Consider the following 14,689-nt stretch of genomic DNA (forward strand, 5'->3'; position numbering starts at 1 on the left):
TTCATGAGCTATAAAAAATGTTAAATATGAAAGTCATTTTATTTAAATTGTTATATAATACTTTGCATAAATATCCACAAATTAAAACAATATATGTTATATTGTAACATATGAAAAGAAGTAAGACTAGCGGATACCCTGCACCTGCTTCCACCAACACCGAGTGCAGCTCTTGAAAGGGGGCGCGTGGGGAACTTCAGCTATATCTGGCAGATACTTGATCCGTATATCAAGATGTCGAACTTGGCGCCGCTAGCTCTTAAAACTTAAGAGATTTGCTCAAGCAAGAGCACATCGATATCGAAATTTATCGATTGCTTGGCGATGGAGCAAGTTATCGATTCCGAGATCTCTGGCGCTTATAGGTTCTGAGATCGACGTGGTCATATATACAGACAGACAGACGTGCAGATAGACAGACAGACAGACGGACAGATAGACAGACATGGCTAGATCGAGTACAGATCGATATATGTTTATAGTTCAAAACCAATATACCCCTTATATCCAATTTCAATTGGTTCTGGTTATAAGAAGGCTTTTCAGTGTTTTAGTCAAATTGAATTGGATAGTCTCTTATGTATATATATATATATCTTATATACAAATACGGGGTATAGCTGTTAGCGTATTAATACTTCGATAAACCTTGGTGCCCAGTGCCAAGTCTAGCTTTGACTTTTATTTGGCCTGCCCTTTGATTCTCTGAGAGTTTGTTCAACTACAACTTCATTTGTTGTCTGTGTCAAATTTGCATTTGGTTTTTGTCGCATTTTAATTAAAATTGGTTGTAGCTCAGCTCGACAAATTGAATTGAAGTCTTGTCGTCGTAAGCCGAACCGCAACCAAATCCAGATCAGGCTCCGGCTTCGACTCCGGCTCAGACTCAGCGCAGCTGCGCGACTCGTTTGGGGCGTGGACCCACCTCCTCGTTGGTCGCTCTCGACTTTGGCAGCAAGTTTGCAATTGTTGCTGGGTGTTGGCTGTTGTCCCTTGCTCTAGCTGGCCGGTTGGCCAACTCATCTGGAAGCCGTGCGGCTGTCCGATTTGATTTGGGCCCGGTTAACGCATCATGTGCCGCAAATCATGCGCCAGCTTCTGGCCTAGGAACAAAATGGCAACACGACGACGACGACGACGACGACGACGCATAAATAAATTAGAAAGTCAAAGTCGAAGTCGACCTCTAAACTTTATCTAAGTATATTGCGAGCGCGCGCCTCTATGGTAGATTATTGCATATTTTATGCACAACAACAACTAAAACAACAACTAAAACAACAACTAAAACAGCAACAACAACAACAACTCGTACTGCACAATGAGAGCTTTGAGTGCGGCCAAGCGACCACGCCTGTAATTTAAATTAAATTTGTTTTTCTATATTAGGTGCCGCCGCAATATGTTGCCCGATACACACACACACACACACACACAAATATATATATATAGAAATATATTTTATATATATTCATATAAATATCCGCAGCTAGGCGTTTTGTATCGCCGACTGACCGCTTCAATGATGAGTTGTTGTTTTTATTGTATTGAAAAAATATGGCAAAAATAAAATCGATCTCGAGTCGGCTATGCTCGACCAGCAGATGCCCTGCTCACGCATCAAACATTCGCTATGCCGCTTCTGTGCTTCTTCTTGTCTGTGTCGCTATCTATATCTATAGTAAAAGCAATCTTGCTTAACTTCGGTGCTCGTGGTCCGAATTTAATGAAATTTTCAGGACTTGAAAATTGCATTCAAATGTGTACACATACCCGAGCGCATAACAATAGCTTTACAAAGTCATTTCTTGCCAATTTCGGGTGGAACGAATAGAGGCAGGCAAAAAGTGAAATATGTTTAATCCGCAGATACTACAAAAGACACTCAACATCAATTTTGGTGTAATCTTTGAGCTATGCCTAAAAACTCAAAGCTCAAAATCGATATTTATCGATGTTTTTAAAATGAGAGCAGATATCGAATAAATAATGATAAAATTGTTCTGCGCATAGTGTAGGAAATTATATATTCCAAATTCAAGTCCCGAATTCGCTTATAATCGTCGAGTTATGCCTAAAAAGACCAGTCTCAAAACAATGTTTATCGATATTATAGAAATTTGAGCAGTTATCGAACAATAAACGAGGAATTCGTTCTGCGATTGGAAAATAAATACTTCAAATTTCAAGTCCCGAGTTCCCTTCTTATCTTTTAATTATGCTTAAAATAAACCAAGTCCCACAATCGATATTTATCGATACTATAGAAGTGCAAGCAGATATCGATAATTTTGAGTTTGTTCTGCGAACGAAGAATATATATCCGAATTTGATGTCCCGAGTTCCCCGAGATGTTTTCTTCTGCCTGTCTCAAGCACTTGCACATAAACGAAATACCCCATTGAACCGATTTTCAAAAAATATATACTTATATATACACATAGCTATAGTTATAGTTGCGTTATAGTTTTTTCCGGCTTTCGGTTGTTGCTTTTATTTATTTTTTGTTTTTTTTTTTTTGGCTTGCATTTATTTTTTTGCAATTTATTTATGACCCTCTCTCAATAGATGTAGAAATGTTATTTAATGGGCATTTCGACATGAAATCCGACATACGACAAATGATTTATTTCATTTTGCGTGCAGAGCGAAATGTGTCAGAGCTCCCAAGTAAAACACACTCACACACACATGCACAGAAATTGATTGGACGGAGGAGTAACTAGCTCAAAGCCGGAAAGTGCCGGACACTCAGCTGAGCTCGCAATTAACCCAAACCCATGTGGGCGACCCCCGAGATCGGTTAACGGATGCAGGAACTTGGGGCCAGCCAACGGCTGCATTTGCATATGTGAATGTATTTGGGCCCTATAAATCTTGCGACGAAATTCTAGAACAGCTCACGGTGCTATAAATAGATATTAGAAATTTACAATTCATTTCTAGGCAATTGTTTTGCATTTGGGCCCTATGACAAATTTGAACTTATAGTTAGTCGAGCAGGCGGCAAAATTCTGGAATAATTAAGAAACATTTGAAATGCTCAACTAATTTCTAATAAACAGTTTTGCATAATCGAATGACGATGGGAAATTTAGAGAGATTAGATCGAGCGAAACAAATTTCATACTAATTTTAAGAATTCTAAGACGTTAATGAATTAATTTACAGAAAAGACCAACCTGATATTTTTCCAGCATATTTACCCCTTCTATTAACAATTATAAGAAATTGCAAAACAAAATTTTGAATTTCAGTTTGAAAACATTTTCAAATAATATTTTTAACAAACTTCCCACGAGTCCAATAAGAAATAAGTGTATATGTAATCTAATTAGATTTCGAACCGCATTGAGTCAGATCTATGCCGTTTTAGTATATAATATACTATCCAGAGGAATATCGTGCAAGGCTTAATTTTTATATGTTATATCTTCTGTTACATCTTATGGATTATAGGTCTTACAACTGATATCTTCTATGTTATAAATATGCTCTCAATAATAATCTCTTGAATTGTTTATTGTTTATTCATGATATGCAATAATTTGGCATCGTGAATTGGGGCCCATCAAATAGTTGAACTTGCTTTGTAATCGAGCAATGCAATTTCAAGTAACGTTTACAGCTACGTTCATTAGGTTAGTTAGTTCGATCTGAGCCATATAATAACAGAGTGAGAGACAGGGAGAGAGGGAGAGTCCATTTGCAATGGAAGAAGCCTCCACAGGGCAATCAGCCGGACTGAGGAGAGTTGCATAACGTAAGTATCTCAACTTCAAGCTCTAACTAACTAAATAAAGCAAGAGGCCTTCGAGTGCAATTGCAACTGCATAAACACACTCACACACACACACACAGAGAGACATAGATGTTAGGAAAGGAAAGCACAAATTGCCAATCCGATGCGATTTCAGGAATTTAGCATAGTTTGTGGCTTTCATTTGCATTCAATTTGGATTTGGCATTCGCCTATTTTTTCTCTCTCCATGTTGTTGTTGCTCTTGCTGTTGCTGTGTTGCCTGCATTTTATTGTCATTTTACGTTGTTGTTCAACAACAACAACAACAACAACAACAACGACAACGACAACAACGACAACAATAATCGACAACAATAATAGTAACAACAACACACGAATGCCACGCGCCTACTTATGTTGCCATGTGGCATGTGAATTGCTGCACCCCCCTCCCCCCTCCCTCTTCCTTCCCATCCCCTTGCTAGCCCCCTCCCCCCTCTCCCATTCCACGCTCCAAAGAAGCCACACACAGAAACGAAACGAACGGCCCAGCCGGGCTAGATCCATGGCCCAGGCCAGAAGAGTGGCTGCTTTTTGGGTGCTGCCGCGTTGCCAGTTAAATTGCAAAACACCTTTGCAGCGACAGCCAAAAGCCAGGCGTATGGGCTTGTATGGGATACCAGCAGAGGATAGCTTAGGATAGTAGATGATGCTGTTGGAGCCGCAGATCGAGCTACAGCCACAGCCAAACTCTGAGTCGGGCAGACGGAGCCGAGTCTCTAGCTTTGGCTCTGACTCTGCACTCGACTCTGATTCGTATGTTTGTGTAAGTGTGTAGTTTTTTGATCCGTTTTTTAGCTCGTTGCTGGCCAGATCTTGCACTACATAAGGCCGCATCGATGCTGATGATGATGCTGCGGCTGACGAATGGGGAGTTTGAGAAGTTTCAAGTAAATTGAAAAGCGAATAAAGGCAGAAGAAAGCAAATATGTTAAATTAATAGAAAAGGGGTAAGAGAGTGAGAAAGAGAGAGAGAGAAAGCGAGAGAGAGAGAGAGAGAAAGTTAAAGAACGAGAAAGGATGGTATCCAAATAATAATATAAATATAAATAATAATATAAATGAAAAAAAATAATAATTGTAATAATAACAATAATAATAATAATAATAATAATAATAATAATAATAATAATAATAATAATAATAATAATAATAATAATAACAATAATAATAATAACAATAATAATAATAATAATAATAATAATAATAGTAATAATAATAATAACAATAGTTCACAAAATATATGCTTAACTAATATTTAGAACAATTATAAAAAAAAATAAAATTTTCAAAAATATTTAAAAAAATAAAATAATATAAAAACGTGTTAAGTCTTCGAACTCAATTAAAGTTTCATAAGCCACAAATCGTTGCCAAAGAATCCGACATTGAGTTATAGTCTCAAATTACAAATCCGCCCTCCATGTGCCATGTGGCATATGCCATGTGGCATGTGGCTGCATGTGGATGCCTAGATATGCACTGGGTCTTGTCTTTGTCGTCGTCTTGGCGACCGCCTCCTCCTTTGCCAGCGTTCGAGTCGAGTCGAGGCTCTGGCTCTGGCTCTGGCTCTGACTCTGACTCTGGCAATCGCCGAGATCTCAACTGATAGAGCAATGATATGTGTAGCTGGAGCTGGAGTTGGAGATGGAGCTCCAGTTTGAGTGCTGCACCGACCGATCTTAACTTGGCCAGCTCCAGTTTGAAATAGCAACAACAACAATAAGTGCAACAACTGTTGCCATTTTTGGCTGGCTGTGGCGCTGAGGTTGAAGCTGAAGCTGGAGCTGGATCTGGCACGTCGCTCATGTGGCAACACACACATGATGTTGGTGGAAATTTATGTCATCCCTTGTTGTCGTGTTGAATCTTACGATGACATTTCCAACATAATTTAAGCCCACGCATCGCTGCAACGGAGCAGCAACACACACACACACACACACAACAATTGAGGCTCGTAATGGGTGTTGAATGGCGTGTGTTGGCCCCAAAAGACATTCTGTTGTTTGTTGTTGTTTGTTGTTGTTGTGGCATTTGGGCAAACGTTGACGATGACACCAGTCAACAGGCGACAACAACAGCAACAACAACGTTGCCTGGCGATAAATTTGTTGCATTGCGTGGATGTAGCCAAAAAAAGAGGGTAGAAAAACTCAGGCACGAGGCGTGGAATCGTGAACAAATCGTCTGCATTGTAATTTAATGTATCAATTGCTTTGATTTGCCAATTTCAGTGATCACTCGACGCTTCTCCTCCTCCTCCTCCTCCTTGTCGTCCTCCTTCTCGTCCTCCGCGTCTGCCACGCTCTCGGGGGCGACGACAAGCGGCACGAGCAGCGCTTCAGCTGATAGCTCCAGACCGCCAACTTCAGCTTCAGCTTCAGCGTTAAGCTCCGACTCCAGCTTCAACTGCAACTCCCGCTTCAACTGAAGCTGTGTAGCTGGAGCTGTTGCTGGAGCAGCACTTGGGGCTTGATTAGTGTGATTTAGTTACAGGCCGTGTGCCAGGCGCATGACACAGACACACAGACACAAATGCAGCAGCTCGATAAGAGAGCTAAGAAACGCGTATGCTCGACTGGCAGATGCCCTGTACAAGTGCTTTTAACTATAGTCGAAGTAAACGTGTTTTTTGGCAATTGAATTTAGAAAGTCTAATGTAATACATAGTTGCCAAATTCAAATTCGGAGACTCCTCTAGCCTATTTTACCTTATATTTTATGAAAAAAATAAGGTCTTAAAAAAGTTTTTAATGTTGTTCAAAATTGCATTTTTCTCTTTTCCTTGCAACTTTTCCAAATATTTTTTCTCCCTTTTATGATCTTAAGCTCAATCATAATTTAATCATATTATGTGCTCTTGGTTTTTCTACAAAATTAAATCCAAATTTTCTAAATATTGTATCTTATATTCTCTAATGAAAAAAGACTTGAAAGGGAAGGACTCGACTTAGCTTATATGTAGATTAAATGAACAAGGCTTGTTTTGTTGCCAAGCTTTGCTTTGTTTTATCATACCCTGATTCAGCATTTTTCAATGGGTATAAGCACTTCAACGGCACAGTTGACTCGCTGACTTAGAGAAGAAGAAAGAAGTAAGAAAAAAAAGGCGCCCGTTGGACTTGAACGATGCTCTTGTTGTAGTTTGCACAATATTTGATTCCATCTGCAGCTGACGGCGGGGCTGCAGCTGGGGGGTCGGGGACGACTGAATACCCGGTACTCAATAGCAGGGGACCCGGGGCCGGCCCACTGTGCGCAATTTGCTACACGAAACTGTGCCACAGCCAACATCTGCGCGAGCGAGGCGAGCGTTTGGCTACCTTTGGATGCAAGTTAGCTGGGTGCTCACTTAGCTTGGTTCGTTTGTAGGAAATGAAAACATCTGCTGACTGATTGCCCCCTGGTTGCAGTTGCAGTTGCAGTTGCAGTCGAAAATAAAGAAAAAGAGCTCGGCTCAGCACAGCTCTGCCCAATCACTCAGCCAAGTTATGAACAACAGTTAGACGCGGCTGCGAGGGCCTGTGTCTAGGTCTTCATGGATCAATGGGATACGCGTGATATCCTTCGGCTAGATTCCATTCGAGCGCTTTTCACGTCTTCCGTTGACTGCTTTGATTTCGTTGCCATAATTGTGCCATTAGCCAGCAGCAGGCTGGCAGAGGGAGGCCGACGCTCGATGCTCAACTCTCGACTCTTGGCCACATTTCGGTTCGCCTTCGGCTTGTGTCTACATTTGCATCCGTTTCGGGGGGGGGGGGGGGGGGGGGGGGGGGGGGGGGGGCTGTGGCGTCTTTTGGAAAGTCAAGCATGGATACTACCTACCAGATCTAGCAGCGTTTAACGGTTCTCCGGGCTGGCCTAATGTGCGCACTGATGCGCATTTATAGGGTCCGCAGCCGGGGCGTGGAACTGGGCCATTTGGGCAACTGGCACATAATCAACAGTTGCTCAGACTCGGGCCAGAGCCCTACTCGAGGTATTCATATTTTGCGGCTTGCTCCTTGATTTTCTTTTTTAAGCACGCTCGTTATCATAATGTGTTGCTTCATTTGCCCGGGCTGTGCCACATTTTTCGGATGAACCCGGCCAAGAGGCAGCCGCCAGCTGCCAGCTGCCAGCCCATGTGCATGGCTCTCCGGCTACTCTGTAATCAGTGCGAGGTGCAAGTGACCTGGATTTATGCTATTATTGCTACCGGGAAATGGGGAAATGGGGAAAAACGATGCCAGCGATTGGTTTCCCATTAAATAACATTCGCTGCATTCCAAGCAGTTCGTCGTGGGCTCATCAGCTGGCACCGCCAGTCTCTTACTATATGGATACCAAGCTTTTGATCAACATGCTCTTAAGAAAGAACCAGAAAAAGACCCAAAGGAGCATGGAAGGGGTAAGTTCACTCATCATCAACTTAAATAGATTGAAATAAGATGGCAGATACTGAGCAGAATCTTCTTTTGGCAATTCGTTAAAGATCTTCAAGGAAACTAGACCATTTTTTGAAAACCTTACCATCATGCTAACTAAGCTTCTTTATGCAGACCTTGTTTTTTGCTAATCGCAATCATAATTCGACTATTTACTAGTAGAACACAATATTGTAATTAAATAACCATGTATCGTCTTTCACATAGAACTCCAATTAAATATATATTTCAGCTTAGACATCTTGAATTAATTCCTTAATTTTTTTGCCGTCACGTTAGATATATTTAAAGTTTATTATGGCATTCACGCATGCAACATCGGCTTTGCTCTAGTCTCAACTCGCACATCGAGTCTTTAGTTTTTTAGCTAGTTTAGCTATTTTCGCAAGAGTTCAAGCCAAATGCCATTGACCAAGTCTTAGGCAAGCGTCTAATTGGCCAACATATTACACAAAGCAAAACCGAGATTAAATATATTTCAGCCTCAAATTATGCCTTCTTCAATTAACGCCCAAAGGCCACACAAGGCTGAGCGACTAAAATACGTTCGTACATCTAGATTCTTGTGGGCACAGACCAGGGGCAGGTGGCGGTCTTTTGGTTAAGTGAGGAGGGGGCAGCGGGTCTCATTGGAATGAAGGCAATTACCAATTATCTACTGTTTTCTACACAAATTTAACATAATTTGGCCAGTTTTGCGTTCAAATTGTGCCACAATTGTGGAAGTTGGCTGTGGTCAGGGCCAACCACGCGCCAAAGCCAGGGGCAGCGGGAGGGGGCCCGACGCGTTTAGAGGGGCGCCATTTGGAGCCCAGCCAATTGTGTGGCCGACAGACAGTCGAAAGATTATTATTTTGGCTACCAACTGCCAAATGTATTTCGCATAATCGAAAGTGACCGAACCGCAGATATTCGCCAGATCCATTGTGCGGCCCCAACGGTAACACGGTCTCTCTTCGAAGGAGGCTGGCTAGGGGGAGAGGTTAGGGGGGGGGGGGTCTAGGCTGGGTGGCACTGCGGTGGTTATGCGCACAGGTTGAAGCTATGGCAAAAAATAAAGTACAAAAAATGATTGATGCCAATACAGCGCCAGGCTAACACAGCTTAAAATTCAGTTAAAAGACAAAGCAGCTTCGCAAAGCAATAGAAACAAAAGAAATCAAATCATGTTGACAAGATGGCCAGACTAGAATATACCCTTTACTGGGGCTCAGCTTCTGTCATCTGCAAGCCTCTGCCTCAATATTTTCTCATTGTTTTTAATAGCTTTTGCATTTATGAAACGAGCAGCTAATTAACAAATTTGGTCACCCTAACTCTTAATATGAACAAAATATGCTTAAATTCCCAAGGCTTGTTATCGATATAATTCGATTTTTGGAAAATATAATGCTTATCAATAACCAGAAATAAGCTAAACGGACAATAATTTTCTAATTTCCTTATGGCTACATATCAATATACATCGATTTATGAAAAGCAAGTGCTATCGATTATTCGAAATATATCGATATTTATGTAACAGGCACAAACATATATGGATATGCTAAGCGGAATAAGGCTGTTTTATACTTCATGTGAAAGATTTTGATACAAATCGATTTCTGACGAATCAATATCTTAGACAAACCAAGATAAATCGAAAAACATACGTAGATTTCTGGGAAATAGGAGCTATCGATAACTTTAGAGCCAGTTATCGATGTAAGTCCATTTCCGGCTAGCAAAAAATATCAATAAATTTAGAGAGCAAAGGAACAGACAGACGGACTTCTTGACTTCTTCGGCCTGTTGCACCTCACAAGTGCAGCATACCCATTGTCAGTGAGTTTCAAAGGGTGTTGATGAAAAAAAAAAAAAATGAAAAGTATTGGTAGCTCATAGTTTTAACCGCATTTCGCCGAAGGCGTAACACACTCTAAACCGGAAGGGTAATTAACTCGCTTTGCCGATCACGCCTTTGCATTCAGAGCAGATGGATGGATCGCTGCGATGGATGGATAGATAGGTAGATAGGTAGATACGAAGATAGATGTAGATGGTTGAATGAATGAATGGTTGGGTTTGGTTTTGGTTTGGATTTTGGTTTTGGGGTTGGATGTGGCTTTGGTCTCGCTTTGCCTCGGCTGCTCTGTATATATTAAAAAGCTATAAGTTTCAGAGTTATTTCTTTTGGTTTAAATTCTCGCTTTTATTTTCCTTTTGTTTTTGGCGCTGTGCGAATGATTAATAATAAGCCAAACTCCATAGGCAAATGCGTTCCAAATGATGTTTGGGGCGCTGCCAGGATTGATGGGTGTATAAATTCTTCTTTTATGCGCTCATTTACAGTAGATGTGCTTTTTAATGGCTTTATTATGATTGCCAAGTGCTTGGGTCATGTGGTTTTTATTTTATCTCTTTCTTTTTTCTCTTTCGATAGGTATAAAAAATGATGAAACTACTTCAATTAAGTTATTTGTTACAAATTAACCAAAGTTTGTGAAATCTTGTCGATGGCTTGTAAGCCCAGAGGGAACTTAAATATATTATCCTAATTATTCAATCAATTCATGTCTTACCTTGCAAAATATTGAAGCTGACACTTATTATTCTAATACTTCTTGTCCCGGCAAGGCCCGGGTATACCCACTACTTATTATTATTTGACTCATCAACCACTCACCAATTAGTAGTCATTGACCCGCATATCAGCTCAATGAACATAAAAATATGTACGCCTGACTTGAATTCCTGAGAATCGCAGAGGAAGGCGTCCACTCATTTTGAATGTTGGTTGCTGCTTGTTGATCACACCTCAAACAAAAGTTCTGAACTTTCATCCAAATGCGTAGATCCCAATTGAATTCTCTAGAATCGAGGAGAAGGCAGCCATTACGCATAAATGGATTTCGCAATATTAATAATTGACATAAGACTTTCAGTTAAAGGACACAGTTAATCACAGCACCAAAAGAAAAATTAAAATTGGATTCAAATTTATTTTATACGTGCCACCGGCAAGCCCGGGTTGTATTCCCCTAGTATTAAAAGTATATATATAATTGCGTACTTACCTGCAGATATACACGAACGATTTTTTGTCGTCATCTATCAGTAGGCGGTACACGAACTTTTATAGGAATAAATCCCTGAAAGGAAATAAAAGCATAGATAGTGTTCATTAGTCTAAAAACGCAATTTGCTTGCTAAACCTTAATTGAATTAGTCAGATCAAACATATGCATGCATTCTTGAGATTATAATAATTGTCACTTTTATTTAAAATAAATTTAGATATTTATAATACGTACCAGTTTTGCAAAGGCGCACATCAATAATTGATGTCACCGCCATCTCTATAGTTTAATACATCTTCCACTATTTCAATGCCGCCGTTTCCTATGTAGTTAAAGCCGCCGCCTTCTTTAAAATTTAAGCCTTTAAATGTTGAGGCTTACTTTTATACATACATACATAAATACATACATACATACATACATACATACATAAATACACACACACATACATACAAACATACATACATACATACATACATACATACATACATACATACATACATTCATACATACATACATACATACATACATACATACATACATACATACATACATACATACATACATACATACATTCATACATACATACATACATACATACATACATACATACATACATACATACTGCTCCGCCCCCTTGGTCTGCCTCCGGGTCCTCAGCTTACAGCGTTGAAGCCGCCTACTTCATAGGTGAAGCCTGCATTTAAGTTAGGCCACTTAACTTTTTGAGAATCGAGGAGGAGAGCAGGTTTAAAACAAATACGTTTTTTATTTCAATTTGCCGTGCAAAACGACAAATTGGTCTGCTATTGATATAGAAGAAAACTTACAAACATACATATACACACATACATACACATACATACACACACACATACAGACGACACACTATTTAATGCATTCATTCATTATTCATGTATTCATATATAAACACTTGCATACATACATACATATATACATATATATATACATACATACATACATACATACATGCATACATGCATACATACATACATATATGCGTACATATCTACAGACATAATTTGGAATCTTAATCTGGCAACATTATTCTTTTGTTATATTTAATAAAATCATAAGTTTAAGGTCTTAAGCAGAGCCGTAATCTTAATCCGAAACTGAATCAGAAACTGGATATATGAAGCTAAAAAATAGTTTTATACCTTTTAAAAATCTTCTGTTCAATTCCAAGTTTCTCTGCAAATGGATAATATTTGAAATTTGATGTGATTGTTTTATTTATTGATTTTTCAATATATCCATAACGATCTTTCCTCATATACATATACATATATATATATATATATATATATATATATATATATATAATCTATATATATTAATAATTAAGTAAATGTTATAAAATTTGTTTTGAGAATTGCAATAATTAGCACTAAACGTATTTAAAGTTAGTCGTGCACACACACAAGTACATAGAGTATGTATATGTGGGGCATGCTCTATTGGATGCACAATCAAAATATGCCTGCTGTAATACTCTATCCGACGACAAGTACTTTGATCAAGTGCCGCACTTAAATATATTTACATACAGCACATAACTTAGACTTAAGATAACTAGCATATTGTTTAAGTGGGTTCCTTTTTGTTTGTTTGTTAATAATTAATTTACATTTATGCATATTGTAAGAAGTTTTAGTTTTATAATATGAGCTATTGAAACATATTTTTTTTTTTATTGATTTTTATATATATATTTTTGTTGTTATAATTTAAATCGATTTGTTTTTTTGCTTACTTCACCGTCTTTTTCCATTGATTGCATAGCTACAATTAGTTTTATTTTTCTTGTTATAATCTGTTTTTTTTTTTCTTTTTGTTAAATATCTAGAAGGAAAAAATGCGAACTACTTAAAGATTAGTTTTCCCTCTCGGAGGCACGCTTAAGTAAAGTTTTTTGTTTTTAAAGTAATTTTAGAGTTTTCAAGAAGAAGCAGCCGAGGCGCTCTTCTAGGTGCTCACGGCGATCGACTCGCTCAGAGATGTCTGATTGTTGTTGTTGCTGCTGCTGTTGCTGTTGTTGTTGTTGTTGTTGTTGTTGATGTTGCTACTGTTGTTGTTGTTGGGCAGCAGCAGCAACTCCTTGTCGAAGCTGACAGACTGGCGCGTGGAGACGGACAACTGATCGTCGCTGCCGGCATACTCCTCGGTATCGCCATCGGCGCCATGGAGGCTGTTGGGCGTGTAGACGCCCTTCATGAAGGAGCGTATGTCGTCAAAGCAGGCCTCGTCCCGATCGTTGGCCTCGTTGGAGCTGGGCGAATCGTTGTACTCGAAGCCGCCGGCGTCCGCCTCGTGCTTCTTCAGATGCCGATCGAGATTCGTTTGCTGGCCAAAGCAGCGATCGCACATGTGACAGCGAAAGGGCCGCTCCTTGTTATGTATGTTCCGGACGTGCCGCTGCAGGTTCGACGAGATGCTGAACGCCCGATCGCAGTACTTGCACGTGTACGGCTGCTCGCCGGTGTGCGTGCGCAGATGCCGCGTCAGATTGGCGGAGCGCGGAAATACCTTGCCGCAAAACTTGCACGTGTAGCGATCCTTCAGCTTGCCCCCACTGCCACTGCCGGTGGTGGCGGCAAGTGTGGGCCGGGCGGCGGCGGCCAGGCCGGCGGCACGCAGCGCCTCGTGGAAATTGTGCTCGGGCGGAAACGGCAGATGACGCGAGCTGCTGCTGCTGCTGCTGCTGCTGGCTACAGCTGGCGTCTTCATTGACTCAAAACCTGGCCGTCCGCCCATTTGGCCTAAAAAATGAAACGGTTGTTGGTTGAAGCGCGACCGATAGAACTCCTCCAGCAGTAGCTGCGGATGCAGCTGCCGCGGACAGGCCATCGCCGCGGCCGCAGCGGCGGCGGCAGCAGCGCCCGCAGCGGCAGCGGCGCCGGCAGCGGCGGCAGCGGCACTCTCGGACATGCTGCTCAGCTCGCCGCCGTTGCTGCTGATGGGCGGCGAGGGCGAGGGCGTGGGTCCCGGCGAGGCGCTCACGCTGGGCGTGCTGCGGCAGCTGCCCTTGTAGGATTGGCGCGAGGTGGACGACTCGCCGGAGCTGTGCTTCAGCTGCTTGGCCGGCGGCGGTCGCGTCTCCACCTCCTCCGGCTCCGCCTCCGCCTCCGTCTCCTCCGGTTCCAGTTCAGGCGTGGGCGTGCGGCTGGACAGGGATATGGCGAGCGGCACGGCCGCGGGCACGGGCACGGGCGTGTGCGAGCTGCGTCGCTTGCGACTAATGGACAGATCCAGCGGCAGCTCCGCGGTGCTGCTCTTGTCCAGCTCCGGCTGCGGCTCCAGATGCCGCTCCAGTTCGTTATCCAGGTCCGTTTCCGCGGGCGGCGGCGTGCTGATTATGTCTATGGATTTCTGGA

General features: G+C 41.4%; 1 protein-coding gene across 2 annotated transcripts in view; it reads right to left on the bottom strand.

Moving 5' to 3' along the window:
* Positions 1-12,640: 12,640 nt before the first annotated feature.
* The window catches only part of ham (hamlet), a 40,119-nt gene continuing 38,070 nt past the window's right edge, over positions 12,641-14,689 (bottom strand). The window contains exon 8 of one of the 2 annotated variants that reach the window (XM_032438171.2): positions 12,641-14,684. In XM_032438171.2, the coding sequence (XP_032294062.1) occupies positions 13,281-14,684 (1,404 nt within the window). In that variant the 3' untranslated portion in view covers positions 12,641-13,280. The remainder of the gene's footprint in view (positions 14,685-14,689) is intronic. The other variant, XM_032438170.2, reaches the window with a different exon arrangement.

This window comes from Drosophila virilis, chromosome 4, assembly GCF_030788295.1.
Source record: "Drosophila virilis strain 15010-1051.87 chromosome 4, Dvir_AGI_RSII-ME, whole genome shotgun sequence".
Taxonomy (NCBI): domain Eukaryota; kingdom Metazoa; phylum Arthropoda; class Insecta; order Diptera; family Drosophilidae; genus Drosophila; species Drosophila virilis.